Here is an 18,950-nt window from a genome sequence, read left to right as displayed (position 1 = left end):
AATACACATGGTTTCCTCTAGTGGCCAAATTGTGGTATCACGGAGTCTTTTTTTGTGTAACGAAAGGAAAAATAGTAGGCCTGGTGCAAGATCAAATTGATGATATATTTTTCAAAATGATTACGTATTTCTATCTTACATGGATGATATAGTATGTCATATTTTTTTGTAGTAAGGGGTTTGTGTATCCTAGTGATCCTAGAAGCTAGAATCCAATGTGCTTTATGCCCTAAGGTCACTTAGGGCAAATAGGTGCAAGATGCGGGACCAGAGCAGGCGCCTGGTGGTCGGGCCTGGAACTACGGCACTATCCGAAGAGACTAGCCCACCATTCGCCCCAATCGCCCAACTTTCAGGGCAGGTTAGGAAACAACTCTATCACAGGGACGGAGCTAAAATATGACCAGCGTTGGCCAAGGCCACCCATGTCACACTGTGGCCACCCCCATAGGGAAAAAAAATCACAGCTCGCCTGTTTTCTAAAGCTGAGCCGTGATTGGTCGTTACCTGAGCCCTGGAGTAGTTGTGATGTCATTTTCAGTCGACAGAAGTGACAAAATGGCCGCCCCCGGAGATGGCTAAAAACTAGCGGATTAACTCTTATTCCACAAACGCAATATTTATCAGAACGCCTTGTTTCAACTAGTGGGCTTGCATAAAACATATTGAAAAAAATGTTTGGGTTGATTTCCTCTTTAAATAAAATTGAGTAAATTCAAGAAACTATTTTTTCAGTGCATTTAAGATCATGTTATAAAATAACACAAATAATATATAGTTGTTGTCGGGGTGTGGAGGTAATTAATTTTTTGTGGGCCGGAGGGCAGGGGAGGAGAGCAGGGAATTGTTTGCCCGGGGCGCACATCTAGCCAGGAACGGCCTCTGATTCCACTCAAGTATTTATTCAAAATAGCACATGGCTAGACCTCTTCCTTGATCCTAACATTTTATTTTGGGGGTATTCTGCGGTTAGAAAATGAGGTGTCGTGACACATATAGTAAAGACAAATAAAATGATTGAACAGTTCTGGAGAATATAAACATTATCTCAGATTAAAAGCCGAAAGTCACTTCTTCATCAATTTAACACTAGTCCGTCTTCATATCAAAGACCAATCCTTTCCTGTAGAGCAGCAAGGCAAGCACATCTTCTTGTTCCATATTTGGCATTTCCTCCTCTTTTGAACCCCTCAGTGAATGTTGAATAGAAGAAGGGCTCAGAGCATCGTCCCTGCTCCCATCAGACACACTTGTCCTCTTGATATCGGTGTTTACCGACATGGTGGTCTCCTCTGCATCCTCCCCTCCAGTGTGACTCTTTGGATGCAGCTGCTGCAGTATCACCACCTCCTCCTTCTCCTCCGGCATTTCCTGTTATTGGTCAGGACATCAGAGGAGCATTACGTTTAGCGTTATCATTTTCCCCTTCTTAAAAGTTTGCAATACTACAACCCGTAACCCAGATAGCAAATTGTTGTGGCTCACTGATGGGCCACACAACCCACCTGCACATGGCCCACATACCTCAATGAATGACGGTCCTTCAGTGGTCCACATCTGGTATCCACATGTGGGCCATAAAAGGCATACATACAATACGTACTTAAGCTTGACAGTGGATTGTATTATTGAGTGACGGTTTTGCACAAATCATTGATTTATGCTTAAGTAAGACCAGGGGGAAATGTGAAAGGCTAGTCACTGGCGGTTGGCAAAAAGACTTGCTGACAGACTGTTTGGTTTACAGACTTGATTGTCTACCTTCCCTCATGTTGATGATTTCATTTCAGATGGTATATGCACTTTCTTCTTTCATTATTGGTTTAATTAAGAACAGATCTGAAATCTATTGTGTAAGTAAAATGCTGTTAATCCCAATGGATTGTTCCGTGTGTATTAAGTTAAATTAACTGGCATTTTGAGTTCAAAAAAAGAAACATTAAGTTTAAATAAAAGACATTCAAAATACTTCATTTTTCATTATTTTTTTATTTTACAAAGACATCGTAATCGTAATTTTCGGGTTTGAGAGAAAATAATCGGGATTTTCTTGTTAGGCAAAATCGAACAGCCCTAGTGGGAAGTAATGTTCATGTAGTGGGTGTTCAGTGTTCTGCTTGCTAGGTCAAAACCAAACTTGACAGTCCTGTCACATCATCTTTCAACAACGGCAGCGACTTTCTTACCTTTGTCCGCTTTCCTGATATTCGTCAACAAAAACCAAACGCTAACTGACTCCTCCCATCTCACTTTTGAAATTAGTGTTCTCGAAATGTCACACAAAGTCACATGCACAGAGGTGTCTTTCAAATCCCCTTTGTTTTAAACTCACCATCACTGGAAAGATGATTCAGTTGGTTGAAGTCATAAAATGAATATAAATAAAATAATAAAAATAAAACAAACATTTATAAATAGAAACAAACATAAATAGAAATGGGCATGAGATGTACCCGATTCACTGTTCGCTGAGAGGCAAACTCCAAAATAGGCGCCTTTGGTAGTGGAGGAAGTATCTTCTTTTTCATTCTGAACATAAGGAACAAATGTTATGTCACTAAAACAGTCATGTAAAATACAGCTGAACTTTCAAAGTTGAACACAATCCGCCATGCTTGACCCACTTCCAATTTGTTTCGATTTCAAAACAATTTTTGCCTGTTTAGAAAAATGATCATGTGTCAACATGGAAATATTGTTTTGATGTTCTTAATTATCCTATAAATACAAAGAGAATTTAACCAATATATAATACAACTAAAAGGAAGTAAAACTCAGCTATTGACGCTGTCTGCATAAGAAGTGATGGAGAGGAAAATGGAAAGTGTTTGCAGAGCAATAGAACATCTTGAGCTTTCTGGTTGTTTAATCGACATATGCAGTACTGTTTGAATTGTAAAGTCAACACTGTTGCTTGTGAAGGAGAACAATTACAATTACAATACACAAAAAGACAGGAACTGCAGGTACATGGAGGAACGCTACCAAGGGAGCATTAGCAACAACAATAACAACAGAGTCGGAGAAGCAAGATATTTCTCAATCGTGGACTTATTTTGGAGAACTCCCTACTAAAAAAAATATATAAATAGACTAACATGGTTTTGTTGTGTTTTCATGCCGGTTTCGCGAGCCCAGAAAGCAAAACAAAACAGCCAAGGTTCAAACAGCCGAACCTTCAGTCACTAAGCAACCCGCTTTAAGAACTGAGCCACAGCCGCCCAGCAGGGTGTAGCCTGTTGCTGGGGCCGTGCCAGAAGCTGGTGATAGCTGACCAGGTTGCTTAGTGACCCAAGGTTTTCGGCTGTTACAAATCTTGGCTGTTCTGTTTTGCTTTTGCTGTTGAGATCGGCACGAAAACACAACAATGTTGGTCTACGCTTATTTATTCATTCATTTATTTATTTATGTTTTACTTATTTATTTTAGGAGAGCTGGATCCTATCCCATAGTGAAACCTCTCAACTATGAGGCAGAAACTTTCTCTTCTCAGTATTTGCCTTGCAAAGGCTGAATCCCCTGTTTGTTATGTATCAGACGCTATTTCACTTTAAAATGTACTCAGTGTAATGCAGGGCTCACCCACCTTTTCCAGATACACAAGCACACCATTAAAAGAAAGATAAACAGGAATGCCATAACCAAGGCAAGTTTCAACCATTCTGCTGGCGAGTGAAAAAAAGCAACATTAGAAAAGCACTCCATTAACACGCATACTACGGTATGTGAATGTGTGGTCCGATACCTGTCATAGGATTCATTGGCTGTGTGCTGAGAGTTAATGTGGCCTTTGGACCTTCTCCAGCTCTTGTCACTCCAGCTACAGTGATGTGGTATTTTGTTAGTGGTGTCAGGTTTTCCAGACGGTATTCTGCCACGGAAACTGGTACACGGTGACATTCTGAAATCAAAGGAGGTTAGAAAATATCAATGTATATACACTGAAATAATTACAAAACCTTGAAGCAAGAGAATGTGCAGTGAACATACGGGTGATGACAGTTCAGTACTTACGATTGTGCTCATCATTAGAACTTAATTGCACACGGCACACATTGTAGTGTGTGAGGAAACCTCGCTCGTCCTCTGTGGGAATAGCTTTCCAAGACAGTGTGATGGAACTATGCGTTTCATTGAAGGCGAACAAGTCTGGAGGAGCTATTTTTGGAACTGAATGCATAAAGACAGTTTGAGTTAAAAAACAATGCAGAATTTCATTGAGAGGATGACAAGACAAAAAAACAATTCACGTGACAACAATAGGTGAAAAGCAGAAATGTGTGTTCTTTCTTCCTGGCATAAAGCAGGATACACGAATCCCTGTAATTGGTCCAAATTAGAGTATTATCTCACCACTTTCTATCAACTCAGCCAAGACCTGATTTTCCAAAAAAATTATCCTGACGGATTATCCTGTGGTGTGGGGTGCGTCAAGCGTGAATCTTCCCCTCCAATTTGCTTGGAAAATGTCTCTGTCCGACAATTGTAAATATTAAACCTGTTCAACTAATCCATTTATCTATCCATCCATTTTCTTCCGCTCCTCCTTGGTTGGGTCACAGGGTCAGCAGGGAAGCGCAGACATCCATCTCCCCAGCCACTTCATCCAGCTCTTCTGGAGGATCCCCAGACCAGACCGGAGACATAGTCTCTCCAGCATGTCCTGGCTCATCCCCGTGGTCTCGTCCCAGTGGGTCGTGCCTGTACACCTCATCAGGGAGACTTCCAGGAGGTATCCTCTGCCCCCTCATCTGGTTCTTCTTAATGCACAGGAGTAGCCTACTTTGAGCCACTCCCAGATGACAGAGCCTCTCACCATATCTCTAGAGCCCTGACAACCTGCGGTGTAAACTAATTGCGGTGACTTGTCCGTGATCTTGCGTATTTGGTGACGTTCCACGGCTCTTGACTACAGGTGATAATGGGAATATACAAAGTAGATCAACCAAGGTTCACATTTCAGCTCAGCTCCTTCTTCACCACGACAGACTGATGTAAAATCTGCAGAACTGCAAATGCTCCACCAATCTGCCCGTCAATCTCCTGCTCCACTCTTCCTTCACTTCGCCAAAGATACTTGAATTTCTCTACTTGAGGCATGGTCTCATCCCCGACCTGGAGAGGGGACTCCTCCCTTTACTGACTAAGGACCACGGCCCCAGACTTGGAAATGCTGGTTCACATTTCAACTGCTTCACCTCGGATGCGAATCAATCCAGTGAGAGTTAAAGATTGGGGCTTGATGAAGCAAACAGAACCACGTCAGCAAAACTAAAAACTAGACCACCTGGATACATTGGTCCACACAAAAAATGTTTACCATAAAGGTTGGAAACAGAACAAGGACAAAGGGCAGCCTTAGGGGAGTCTTTGCTGACTCTGATAGAGAGGAAAACGCTCTAATTCTGCCTGATTATTGCTTTGTGGATCCCTGCTAAATACAGTCTACAATCCTCAAATTTTCACCATTCTCCACCGTAAACATTCTCAGGGCATTGATCAATCGCATCTGGACTGTTCTGGTTGTCTTTATTAAAGACGTTTGACCTCTCATCTGAGGAGGCTTCATCAGTTCAAACAAACAAGGGTTGGTTGGGACTATATCAGACTGAGTTAGTGTGGGAAGCTCAATTATTGAATGCCCCAAACCATGAATGCTATCATTCTTTGGGAATGCAAAACGACAGTCCAAATGATTCAATGCCCTAATAATGAAATGATCTGGATGAATGTGAATACACTATTCACAAGCATTAGGTAGACCATCATCGTGACAATCATGCTCAAATCGACCTACCATTTTCTTTTTTATAATAGAGGCACATTTGAATTGTCTTTGGTCTCTCGTTAATGCACAGGTGCTCAAAGTAAATGTAACCCACATAGTCGTCGATGCCTATAAGACAAACAGTCAAGCAGATGTACAGTGTTAGACATAAGTACTGTAAGTAAGATAACAACACACAGTATAATGATTGGTGAAAAGTGTACAATCATTTGCTTATGGTCAAGTTTAGTTTATAGCCAATGATGTTTGTGCGAAATGGTCGTCAAGAACTAGCATCGCCCATCCTACAGTATCATATATGGGAACTATGTAGTATGTCTTCTTTTTGTGTCATTTTTAACCCTTTGTCAATCACAGTGTTGGGTCTTTAACAGCAGCTTACCGTTTCTAAAAAGCTTCATATCTCTTTTAGTCTTCCTTGCCACTAGCCTTAAGTCTTCATCTTGAAGCCTGTACCACTCGAGGCAGTTGGTCTCGTTCAGTTTTTCATCCAGTAACGTTTTATTACAAGCTGCAAAAAATAAACAACAACATTTAAAACAGTACCCTTTTCTGGATCCCGCACACTACGGACAAAAGTATTGGGATACACCTCTAACTCAATTATTCAATTAATGAATCTTTCAGCGTTGCGCCAGTACCCCTTCTTCACCTATTCCCAACTGTGTCCTAGTGCATGGTAGAAAAAGTCACAGAACCCTGACCTCAAACCCATCAACCACCTTTGGGATGAACTAAAGCAGAGGTGATGAGCTAGGGTGTCTCCCAGATCACAAATATTCTTCTGGATGAATTGTAAAATTGTTTTTGATTTTCACTTCCTGTATTGCTACATGTCCCAATATCTTTGTCTCGATAGTATAAAGTACATGCGGCTCTCAATTCCGAGTTGACTTTGTAAATCGTACGTTTTAAACTGGGAGCAGGTTCTGCTGGTATTTGTATGATGGCTGCGGGAGAGGAGCTTGCCCGGTTTGTGGCAATAACAGAGAAGTTGACCGGAGAGTAGGAAACATAGTCTGTGTATTCAATCCTGCTGGTGTGATGGGTCTTCTTCTTCTTACACGGACATCCTTCAGAAGATTGCGTGTCCGTCAAGATGTACGTCACTTTGGGTACTGCTGCTGCATGGTGAACTGGCTAAGAAACAGAGTGCAGCTCAGTTACACTTCAAGGTGAAGTAAACCCCCGAAAAATTCGTTGAAATAATATTTTCTATGCGCTTTCATTAGTCCAAACACGGCATTCTGATTAATATTGTATTTGTGTAATATGAGTTTTTGAGTGTTTTTGGTTGTTACCTGAGCCCTGAGCAACTGCGATGTCATTTTTAGTCGCTAGGAAGTGACAAAATGGCTGCCTCCTGAGATGACTAAAAAGGGTTGGATTTTGCTGCTTAACTCATATTCCACAAACGCAATATTAATCAGAATGCTGTATTTCTACTAGTGGGCCTGCTGGGAATATATTCTTGAAAATAATATGTTTTGTTTGACTTCCGCTTTAAACAGCACATTTGAACCAGGTGACTGAGACATAGCCTGAGTGAGACCCAATAGGCGGGTAGAATTTTTTTTTTATTCCATCCTTGGACGGAAATGCAAATATCACATTCCCTCAGCTCTGTACTGTCAACATGCACACTGATTAGTACCATGCACCTTATGCTGCTGACCTTCAGACCACATTGGAATTATGACCTCTATTTCTGTTTCTAAGAAAACAAAAAAAAACAAAAAATTGAAACAATTTTAAAAAAGACTGTTAAATCCATTTGTGGGTGAAGATATTGCAGGATAATAATGTAAAGCTTTCACCATGAATTGACCTCAATTGAACGATATGTTTTATTAGTTTGGCTGTTGTTTGCATGGTATAGAATTTCACATACCGAGTGAGACCTTCCATCTATTGTCTATATGGCTTAGCCTGTTCAAGGCAAAACCGTAGAAAAGAAAATCTGGACAGTCTCTGAACTGGCCTCACAGCTCTGTGACACTTCACATTAATTCATAGATGCTATTGACCAGTACCGACATTTCCGCTTCGGTCAGTTATTGGCCTTTTGTAAGCAAATTTATTATTATTATTTTTTTTTTTTTTGCATATTTGTGTCCATTTGTCCTGACCAAGTTATGCTGTTATGACACTTTTGCCTCACAGAGATGTTCCTTGATACGACTTTATCTGAACAAACCTGTTTGCTCTCGAGTCTTTCAACAGTACAGTAATTATCTCGAAATTTCCAGTGTTGTCATTCCTATCACAGTACAATTGCTTTAGCAGACAGATCCTCCATCAGTAATTCAATCAAAACTTTGAATCTTTCCATCCATCCATTAGCCGACCCGCTTATCGTCACGATGGTCACGGGCATGCCGGAGCCTGCCCTAGCTGTCTTCGGGCAGTAGGCGGGGTACACCCTGAACCAGCTGCCAGCCAAATTACAAGGCACACAAAGACAAACAACCATCCACGCACACAATCTTACTGAGGGACAATTTAGAGTGTTCAATCAATCTACCGTGCATGTTTTTTGTACTGTGTGAGGCGGACGTCCCAGCCAGTCGACCACCGTGCCACCCGCTTTGAACGTTTAGTCAAATGAATTCCTTCCGTATAAGCAGAATAATTTGGGGGAAATTATTTAGAACATTGGCCACATACTACTCTAGTCCATATAGATATGAACTGTCTGTGTTAATAAATGTTTGTGTTCATCAAAAGTTTGGCTTACCTTCCACATAAGCGTGACCTTCCGTGCACCTTCTAATTGTTTTAACGTCACATTCACCTCCAGCTTATCTTTAAGATCTGCAGTGGAAAACCAAATGACGGCGAGTGGCCTATTCATCTTTGAAAATGACAAAATAATGCTTCAATGTCTGATTGAGTGAATACTGTTAATAATACAGTAAAAGAGATATGGTGATGTCACCTGCGGGAACAATCACAAGTGGAGACCATTCGCTCCATAGCGGGTTGCGGATCACATTGGTCCGATGTCTGAGCTTAACCCGGTAGGATGTATGCTTCTGTAGGTTCTCAACAGATAACTGGTCTGCTTAGAAATACAATAAAGTCATGGAGAAATGAATTTGATCTTTTCAAATATCTTTAAGTATTTGTAGTCACCTCTAACGGCCATTTAATTTCATCCTCATTCATCAGACCAAACTTACCTTAAACTCCCACAAATGAATCACTGGGGAGGGACTAAAGATGAAGATATTGGACTGAATTTGCAGGTATACCTTGCTAATGTTATGACTATTGATTGTAGACATGTCGATGTTCTTGCAAAATCACAAATATGATTGGTTTTGATTAACAAGGAGGGGAAAAGAAATAGCAGTTGATTCAACTCTCCAAATTATACAAGGAAATAAAAAAGAATACTGACATTCCATCTTACTGTGCCTGAACTCGGTGGTATTCAGTCTCTGTAAAGGGAGAAAAAAAAAAGAATCAAATGGGTAGTACAATAAGGAAGCACATAAGTTGGATACACAGGATTTGTCAAATACAAGAACCTTTTCCCACGGCTTGGTTTCATCTGTTCGAAACCAGACCTCAGCCAAGGCCGCGTAATTCTCTGCAGCCTTCCAGGTCACATTGAGGTGATTTTGAAACCAGGCCACTGAAATGTCTTGTGGTGCTTCAAATTTAACTGTTGATGAGGAGCAAAATTCATTTCTTTGCTAAAATAATTGTAATCACAATAAAGCAACATGACTTCACTGCAAAATTTTTCTTCGCATTTGTCTTTTTTTTGCTGCAAATGTTTTTTTTTGGGGCGGGCATGTGTTTTGTACTTTGTTTTCTTGCCATTGCATTCACACTTTTTACAACACGCTGTGTTGTGGATGGAACCCCAACTAACTAAGCCATAAAGTGTTGCGGTACCCATCACAAGTTAAGACCCCACCCCATTGATTTGGATTCCATACCAACCTGAAAAGAAACTGTTCTCACCTATTTCGCTGAGCGTAACAGAGGTTTTGGTTGACTTGCATACAGAGTCTCCGTTGTGAGATTCCACCCAAATGTCAACGGGCCGATATTTGATGAGTTCCTCCTCATTGATCTGAACGCGAGTATCTTGAATGTTCCCAAATGTCAAGTCACTATAGATTTGAGTATACAGACAGAAAGTAACTCATGTTCTTGGGATAGGGGGACATGGATGGCCACACATAACAAAAAACAACAACAAGAATGCTATCACGTTGACAACTTCATAGAGTTATTATAAGTATGTGCTGCTTAGCAGAAGCTAACAACTCATTCACTGCCAGACGTTTTCAGACCCTCTTTTACACTAACGTTTGAAAAAATGTGAAATTATATACATGAGTTACTGGGATTGAATGGCTGGACTGTGAAAAGACAAATAAATATGTCCTGGGCAGTGAATGAGTTAATCTGTGCATCCAACAAAGCATCTTCAGACAGTGTAGGTTGCCATTTGAAAGTGGCTCTGGATCTTTGCCCAGGCTAGCCCAAAAGTCACGGGTGGGGAAAATCGTAATGAGCTATTATGTAAATTAACTTTACCAGTACGCAACGGTGGACTGGAAGTTCTCATGTCCAGAAATGGGCTGGTGACAAAAGATTTATGTGGCTTTATAATTTCACACATGGTGGACACTGGGAACTCCAGACACAAAACTATTTATGTACAAGCAATTAAAAAGTACATTTTCCATCACATCCTCACTTAAAGAAGTCAACCCAAACATTTTTTTTTCAAGAATATGTTCTATGCAAACCCACCAGTTGAAACAAGGCATTCTGATAAATATTGCGTTTGTGGAATAAGAGTTAATCCACTTGTTTTAGCCACGTTAAGGGGCAGCCATTTTGTCACTTCTGTTGACTGAAAATGACATCACAACTACTCAGTGCTTAGGTAATGACCAATCATGGCTACCCTGTTTTCTGAAACTGATTGGTCATTACCTGAGTCCTGAGTAGTTCCATCCATCCATCCATTATCTATACCGCTTGTCCTCACAAGGGTCGCGGGCATGCAGCAGGCAGGAGACACCCTGAACTGGTTGCCAGCCAATCGCAGGGCACAGAGAGACAAACAAACACACACACTCACAATCACACCTAGGGGCAATCTAGAGTGTCCAATCAACTTACCATGCATGTTTTTGGAATGTGGGAGGAAACTGGAGTACCCGGAGAAAACCCACGCAGGCACGGGGAGAACATGCAAACTCCACACAGGAAGGCTGGTGCCGCGATCGAACCCATGACCTCTGAACTGTGAGGTGGACGTGCTAACCAGTCAACCACCGTGCCGCCCCCCTGAGTAGTTGTGATGTCATTTTTAGTTGACAGAAGTGACAAAACGGCCGCCCCCTGACATGGCTAAAAAGGGGTGGATTTTACTGCTTAACTCATATTCCACAAACGCAATATTAATCAGAATGCCGTGTTTCAACTAGTGGGCCTGCATAGAACATATTCTTGAAAAAAATATGTTTGGGTTCACTTCCACTTTGAGGCAAAATGACATAAACCTCTTGGCTACAACCAGCAAAGGCGCTTGGTTCTGCATTTAAGATACAGTACAGTACATATCATTTGTCACTTGTTTTCCTTTTAGTCACATGCTCAATCCCTAATATCAACATTGACTTATGCTTAACTCATACTTAAATTCTTACCTGAAGTGGAGGTCAAATGTCACATCTCTGTGCATTGTATTCATGCTCCATTCACAGTGATAAACATTCGACTCGTTGTTTCTTCTGAAGCACTGAGGGCTTGACGGAGCCTCACATTCTGACCCTTTTTGGCCAAACATGTCACAAAGGATTTCAAGATCAGTCATAGAGTTTTCAGAAGAAATCAAATACACTTTGTATTTTTTTGTAGGGTTATGATAGTGGATAGGCAGTAGTAAATTGACAGATTAAAGAATATTACAAATAAATAGCATTTACATTCATGTTCATTTACCTTTGCTGGAACGTGAAGTGAAAATAAGTAACATAGCAATGAGTGATGAAGTCCAGCCCAAAGTTTCCATGAGATCCAGTTAGCTTAAGTTAAGAGTGTGTGTGCACGAGAGAGCGAGGGGTGTTCCATTTACCTGCCTTCACATAACCCAGATCTGTTTCTCAGAAATGTCAACGGGTTTCAGTTTTGTGAAATTCTTTGAGGTGCGGAAGAAACCCACACTTGTCAGCAGACCAACACATTCTCACATAGACCAAGGTTTGCTAGACTGACGAGTCGACTTCCATGTGTTTGTGACACCACCCACGCAAACGTGTAGACACACACACCTTCTTTGTGCAAGTCCATACTTTTGGTTTTTGTGTCTTTATTTCAGTATCTCAACAACTTTGTTTGCTCACCTTAAAAGCTTACCTCAACAACCAGAAATATTGTTTTGAGTAATTGTCAATGTACAGTATGTCGCTAAATAAGTCAGAACAAGAGGGAAAACATTTTAGTCATCAAAAATAGTTCTTTCAATGAAGACATTTTATCGGTTTGAACCTCCACAAGATAGGCTGGTGAATTTAAACACCTGTGTTCATAACACGTGAAGGAAGATGCTTACAACTTACATACTTTCTTGATTGTACAACTTATTTCATGTTTTGTCTCAAGGATAATACAGTATCTCATTTGCATATGACTTTCAAAGCTGTTACTTTGTCACTTGGAATGGGGCAAAGCATCCATGTGACGCTAGGTCCATTACAGGGCTGCACTTGACAGCCACTAGAGGGCGGTGTCTGTTAAGTTGATCAATGCACTCTGATGTCACCTCAAGTTGCAAGCCCCCCTCTCTACCATGCCAACAATTAAGACAGTTGGTTATATTAGTTCCAGGCGGACATGTGAGAGGCTGAGTAGACCATGAGCTGTTTATTTGTCTATTACAGTAAAGCTGATAAAACAACACAGCTTAAGTCGGGTACTCATAGTTTTCCAATAATCAAGCCAATTTGACTCCAATCCCCCACTTTCTATCAAAGTCATCGAGGGGTCTGACTGTCAGATTTTAAAGAGGGATTTTTGCCCCCTCCCTGACATGCTCAGTCAACTTTTGGGCTGACAATCAAGTACAAATGCTTTGCTACTGTACTTGACTGCAGTACTATAATTTCTAATTCACGACGTATTAATTTTTTTAGAATACTTTTTTACTTTTATCTGTTACATTTTATCACCAGTATCTGTACTTTTTACTTGGTACATTTTCAAAACAGCGTCGTTACTTTTGTTTTACATGATGTATGATGATTAAAAAATAAATGAGAACAATGTTCGTGGCTCCGCCAATCATATGAAGCGTTACACCCGGTGGTTCTACTTGCATGCTGTGTTAAGTGAGGACCTTTCAAATTTAATAGCCTTCAAATTATATGACATGAGGAGAAAACATCCGGTAAAAATACTTTTTACTTTTGTAACACATGATTTAGTTGCCGAATTATATTTTCATTTTTTATTTTAATTTTTGGGATTGCATACATTTTGTATTTATTGGTTTTCTAACATGCTGCAGTGTTGTGTTTTGACTATATATCGATTTTTCTTTTGCTTAAGTGTTTATTCCTTTTTGAGTTGCTTTGGCACGGCACATTTTGATGAGCGAAGAAGAAAAGAGAGAGAGTGTGTATTAGAGCGAGGCTGTTGAAATAAAGAAAGAGACGTATTGAAACATTGTCCTGCCGTGTCGGTTATATTGACAAGGCAGACACCAGAAGTGCACGAACGCGATCTTTTATTGTAGCCCGCCATACCACGGCCTCCGATAAGGTAGAACAACTTATTAGGGTTACACACACTTTAACTCATGAAGTACATTTCAGAGCGTGTACTTTTTTACTTTTACTTGAGTAAGTATTTGAATGAGTACTTTTACTATTACCAGTCATTTTTTATACACGTAATTGTACTTTTACTCAATTACAGAATGTCAGTACGTTTCCCATCTCTGTTCATTACTATGATAATTAGCTGCATCCCCAGCGCAGCTTACAATCAACCAATCACGGCGCAGCTTTAGAAAACAGGGGAGCTACCTGGGTCGTTGTGATGTCATTTTCAGTCAACAGAAGTGACAAAATGGCCGCCCCCTGAGATGGCTAAAAAGTGGTGGACTTTGCTGCTTAACTCATTTTCCAAAAATGCACTATTAATCAGAATGCCGTGTTTCAACTAGTGGGCCTGCTGGGAACATATTCTTGTAAAAAAAATGTTTGGGTTGATTTTTCTCTTTAAAGGCGCAGGTACTCAACTTCAAATTGATCATGGTTGTAGGCGGCATGGCTCAGCGGTAGAGTGGCCATTTCCCAACCCAGAGGTTGTGGGTTTGATCCCTGGCTGTTGCGACCATGTCAAAGTGTCCTTGAGAATGATGACCGAACCCCCAGTTGCTCCTGATGCTACGCCATCAGTAGGTAGATGTGATAGCAGTGTGAAGTGTTTTGAGTCCCTTAATAGGTGGAAACGCGCTATACAGTGAAAGACCATTTATCATTTACCATGATTGGTGAACCAGGTCTGGACCAGAGGAGCCCGATGGAAACATTATAACATTATCCCAGACAACAACAAACCTGGGCTGCTCTGCTCTATTCTGTCCAACTGCATCCTAGGTAAAACTTTCCAGAGCCGTCGCTGGGCAGAGTACACCGTTTCCCAGTAAATCACATGGTCCTAGTTGACAAACAACTATTCACATTCACACCAATCAACTTCAAATAAGCTAAGAAGTATGCTCTTCAGATGTGGCAGGAAACAGAGAGAATATGCGATATTCACATAGAGACGTTCCAAAGGCCAAACAATGAGGTAAGACGTGCCAACCACTATTCTGTCATGCGGGCAGAATGACAGAAAATAAAAGTAGAACTTTGTTGACACTTCACATCTTCTCAGAATTATCATGTACTCTATAGTATATACATACATACATATATACTGTGTCATTGTGCAAACAGTATGCCATAGAAAATCTTAGTTTGAACTAGATACAATCCCAAACTACTATAGCTTTCTTCAAACAATACATGTTTATTTAATAAAAGATTTTTAACAGAACAAAACATTTATCTATTCATATTAAGTTTACTATATGCATTTATTTATGTACAGTACATTTTCCAAACGTTAGTTTATTATCACAGGCCTGTGCTTAAACCATGACCATGAATTGTTACAGTCATTTTTGATGAGGGGGGTGGCGAACCCTGACATATTCTGTATCGTTTGGCTTGCTGTCTAACTGCGTGGCCTCTCTTTTAGGAAAGCCCAGGACACTGTAGGCAGAATCAGCTTCGGGCATGATATTTGACGCCACACTTGCTACCTAAGAATAGAACAAAAGTGAAAATTAAGACTTTGCTTGAAATGTTTCCTATAACAGAATGTGTTCTCACCTGTGTTGAGGGTGAGTTTTTTTGCGCTTTATTGGCTGAATGAAAGAGAACAAAAGTTAAGCAAATCAGTCAACTTTCATCACTTCAGTAATTATTCAACATAATTGCGCAGACAAGAGTTATATGTGCATCTTCATAAATTAGTATATTGGAGAAAAATACAATTTAGATTCAAAAAGTAAAATGTATACTATACAGATTCATTAAATACGACATTATTTTTCAGACTGCCAATGCCTTCCTAATTTCTCAATTCAATTTGGATTGTTTCTTAAATAACATTCTGATTTCTTGAGAAATTGAGTTTTTATTGTGGCTTTGTTTTTTGTTAGCCGTAAACGCTAGTCATCAAAATGATAAGGAAATAAAATTGCGAAATATTTCACTCTGTATGCAGTGAATCTATAGTGTACGATTTTTACTTTTTGTATTGAACTACTAGAAAAAAAAAAGGTTTTCACAGTATTCCAATTTACTGAGACACACTTATAGTATACTATATGTCTAAAGGAATGTGTTAAAGATCAAAGTACAGGCCTAAATGATTATTTCTACCATTGAACTATGTGGTGCATCTTTTAATTTAATTTGCACCAAAAACAAAATATCAACACATAAAAGCAGTTTGTTGCTGATCTAGTAAGTCATTTACAATGCACTGCAGGTCGTCACGTCTTCCTTTATCACGACTTATTGAGTAACTGTTGGAAATCAGATTAATATTGTTGTTTGCCAAAAATATTTGTCTTATTCTTCTCTCATTAATAAGATTCTACCTAATATTTTGAAGTTGACATATTATGCTTTAGCATATTATTAAAAACTAAACAAACTAAACAAAAATAATGTAATCTTAGCCCAAATTGCATGCAAAATACATCACAGGATTTGTCTTTTTAAAAAAAAAAAAAAAGATTATTGAAAAAATTGAAGACAGTATTGTAACTTCATCATATATTGTTGTCGCAAACTGCTGACTATGCATCCAATTAAATTGCTTTGATGTCATTTCTAAACTGTCTATACTATATTTGCATGGTATTTGCATATTGCTATATGCTGTGATTTGGGTTGGGATGAGCGTAATAATAATTATTGAATTCATTTTTATTGTTAATTCCGTCAATTGTGTGGACTGTGTGAATTGTTGATTAACTTTATCTGGAAGAGATAAAGGCATGTTATATGATAGAGGTAAAGAATGTATTGTTTCTAAATAAACCTCTTCCATTAGCATCTCTCCCGCAGGGGCACCATGCACGTTTTTTTGTTGTTGTTATTTTTGGGCATGCTTGCCAGCATGGTTGATTTGTTCAAGACTGGAGCACAACTGTTTTCCATAATTAGGTTACTTGTTTCTTAAATATTGCCCAGACTCAACTAGCGCCATTTAATAAGTTTAGCTATTTTTATGAATAATAATTGCAAATCTTAAATTTTTTGACAATTTTATATTTTGGTGAAAAGAAATGATGCATTTCTTTGTCTTTTGTAATTACCGTATTTTGGTTTTTGAATTGAAATATGTGTCGGATGTTGGCTACTGCCTACGTTAGAGGGCGCAGTTCATTATTTTGAGTTACACACGAAGAAGAATGTGTTGTGCAATGTGCATTGTTGGAGAAGAAATAAAAATGATGGCGGACGAGCAACACGGTCGTTTTACCGTGCTGCGACCGTCAGTGTTGGCTCACGCGTAAAACAGTGTTTGTGTATGTCATTAACTGAAGAGGCAAACAACGAAAAGAAGAAGAAATTAAAAGAACTAAAGATAGCCACTACAACTAGGATAGGCTCCAGCGTATACATGACTTTAATGGTCAGGTTTAATAACAGAGAGTAGAACTGGAGGCTGATCAAAAAAATAGATAGACTCTCTATGTACAAAACTACGAGGCAACAACAGAGAGCAGGGCAGTCATCCATTTGTTTTCTACTAATTACTGTAATTGTTTAGTGTTTGGGGAGCTGGACCCATCCCTGCTAACTCCAAGCAAAAAACCTTCAACCTACTCACATATACTGTAAATAGACAATCATTCACACTCATAGTCACATCGCTTTATAGGAACTAAACCCACACTGACTGAACAAAATTTAGTCACCCCATTGTAATGTTTTCCATTTGCAAACTAACAAAAAAATAGGTTCCAGAGCAGAAGTAAATAAAGTCCATACCTCTAGCTCGGACACAACACCAGAAGAACCAGGGCAACGTTGCCGCCAACAAGATGACAGGTAAAACCACTAATACGGCGGTGGTTGCATTGGAAAAAATGCATAGTGGACATCGGGTTGTTTTTCTATTCGTCTGCTCATGTGAAACTGTGGGAGTGGAAAGAAAATTGTGAAACTGAAGTGAAGTAACCAAAACCACTAAATTCTCAGTTGAAGGTTTTTTTTTGTTTTTGTTTGTCTACTGTACTCTACTCAATTGGATATTTCTGAAGCAGGTACGTAGGAAATTACGTCTTGCATGGTAAAAAAAGGAAAATGATATCCTCTGCCTTTATGAAACATCTCATCTTACCAGTGTTGTTGCTCTTTTCCTCCTGAACGATCAAGTGCACTTTATTACTATTTTTAGGTGGTCCACTTTGTAGGAATAGTGTGGCCTTGTATGTTCCGCTGTGACCTTGCGTGAGGTTTGTAATTTGGCAAAATACAGATGAATTTTCAGAATAAATGTCAAAACCATGTTTTCTTGTGCAACCTTTCCAAGGACAGTACTCCGCCATCTTGTTGGAGTCCTCGAAGTAAACTACAAAATGGCTGCTGTTAATGATGTTGGTGTCAAATATGAACTGAAGAGTGACATTGTGGCCCCGGAACCCTGCGACCTGTGCTTTACTGTGGCCTGTGCATGGAGAGAACACACAAAATGTGGGTACCAGCTGTTGAACAAAACAAATACTTTATACCTTCATTTACAAATACTTTTAAATCCAGATTAAAAACGATGCTCCCCCCAATACCTATGACTGGGATGTTTTAAAGCATCTTTAAAATTTTCCAAAATCTTGTTCTTGAACTGTATGTTTTTCTTTAAGTAATTTTAGTAAGCTATTTTTTATTTCTTTACTTTGCTTTCAAGTGGCTTTAATTCTGTTGTTTGTAAATGATTTTAAATATTGTACTTTTAATTTGTTCTGATCCATTTGAAATAATGAAGTAAAAATAAAGTGTTTGAACATAAAACATTATCAAGAAAAAAAGACTTACCATTGATGATCAAGTGCGTTGCTGTCATCAAAACTAACCAAAGAGGTTTGTGCACCATCTTCTTGGACATTAATTTATACTCCAGGCTGGTAACACCAACCTGTTGTGTATGTGTTTAATCTTTTAGTTGTGAATGTCTAGATAAGCCTGACAGGAAGATCAAGTGTCGAGAGAAACTAGAACTTCAATGCGGACTTGCCAAATGTATGCAGTGCAAGCACCTCCTGTCAGCTCAGTAAAAAAAAGTCATGATGTAAGCACAACAACTTGTGTGCCGATATTCAGAAAATTCTTGCTATTTGGACTATGTGATATCAGCTCAGTGAGAATCCAAAGGATTAACTTGATGAATGTGTTGGTTACGCAAACACAACTCTACTTTATCAAGAAGTGTAACTGAAAGCATGATGGCTATTGTCTTGCATGTAAATGGCCACCGAAGATTGACAACTGAGCATTTTTATCTGTTTCACAATGACACACAATTTACACTTGGCAATTGAGCAACTTTTTTACTCTAG

The 18,950-nt window shown here is 39.4% G+C and overlaps 2 protein-coding genes across 4 annotated transcripts; both read right to left on the bottom strand.

The window, feature by feature from the left end:
* Positions 1-886: 886 nt before the first annotated feature.
* il12rb1 (interleukin 12 receptor subunit beta 1) lies at positions 887-12,023 on the bottom strand. 3 transcript variants are annotated; one of them, XM_086048475.1, is made up of 15 exons: positions 11,898-12,023; positions 11,470-11,593; positions 9,764-9,915; positions 9,322-9,458; positions 9,192-9,231; positions 8,727-8,849; positions 8,526-8,602; positions 6,697-6,928; positions 6,171-6,299; positions 5,798-5,896; positions 4,015-4,170; positions 3,746-3,901; positions 3,587-3,665; positions 2,454-2,529; positions 887-1,371 (listed from the first exon to the last, which is right to left on the bottom strand). In XM_086048475.1, exons 2-15 carry the CDS (start codon positions 11,511-11,513, stop codon positions 1,090-1,092), a joined length of 1,782 nt encoding a protein of 593 aa, XP_085904601.1. In that variant the 5' UTR covers positions 11,514-11,593; positions 11,898-12,023; the 3' UTR covers positions 887-1,089. The 3 variants fall into 3 exon arrangements, with proteins under 3 accessions (XP_085904601.1, XP_085904599.1, XP_085904600.1); XM_086048473.1 differs by having other exon boundaries at positions 11,765-11,908; XM_086048474.1 differs by having other exon boundaries at positions 3,587-3,662; positions 11,765-11,908.
* A 2,808-nt stretch (positions 12,024-14,831) lies between these two features.
* LOC147138172 (uncharacterized) lies at positions 14,832-18,618 on the bottom strand. Its single transcript, XM_086047612.1, has 5 exons — positions 18,430-18,618; positions 17,738-18,064; positions 17,386-17,532; positions 15,208-15,242; positions 14,832-15,137 (listed from the first exon to the last, which is right to left on the bottom strand). The coding sequence occupies exons 1-5, from the start codon at positions 18,497-18,499 to the stop codon at positions 14,991-14,993; spliced, it is 726 nt and encodes a 241-aa protein (XP_085903738.1). The 5' UTR covers positions 18,500-18,618; the 3' UTR covers positions 14,832-14,990.
* Positions 18,619-18,950: the final 332 nt, after the last annotated feature.

This window comes from Filicampus tigris, chromosome 12 (genome assembly GCF_054856515.1).
Source record: "Filicampus tigris isolate MCC_2025a chromosome 12, RoL_Ftig_1.0, whole genome shotgun sequence".
Classification (NCBI taxonomy): domain Eukaryota; kingdom Metazoa; phylum Chordata; class Actinopteri; order Syngnathiformes; family Syngnathidae; genus Filicampus; species Filicampus tigris.
Note: the sequence above shows the minus strand (reverse complement) of the source record. Positions and strands in the feature narration are given on the sequence as shown.

Bases quoted from the DNA above. Each gene is read 5' to 3' on its own strand.
- il12rb1 (XM_086048473.1), bottom strand. From the start codon at position 11,834: ATGGAAACTTTGGGCTGGACTTCATCACTCATTGCTATGTTACTTATT. The intron at 8,603-8,726 runs GTGACATCACCA...TTTCCACTGCAG, and splicing joins ACTTGTGATTGTTCCCGCAG to ATCTTAAAGATAAGCTGGAG. The intron at 3,902-4,014 runs GTAAGTACTGAA...CTTTGATTTCAG, and splicing joins TTCTAATGATGAGCACAATC to AATGTCACCGTGTACCAGTT.
- LOC147138172 (XM_086047612.1), bottom strand. From the start codon at position 18,499: ATGTCCAAGAAGATGGTGCACAAACCTCTTTGGTTAGTTTTGATGACA. The intron at 18,065-18,429 runs GTAAGTCTTTTT...CTCCATGCACAG, and splicing joins AACGCACTTGATCATCAATG to GCCACAGTAAAGCACAGGTC. The intron at 15,243-17,385 runs GTATGGACTTTA...TCTTTCATTCAG, and splicing joins GTGTTGTGTCCGAGCTAGAG to CCAATAAAGCGCAAAAAAAC.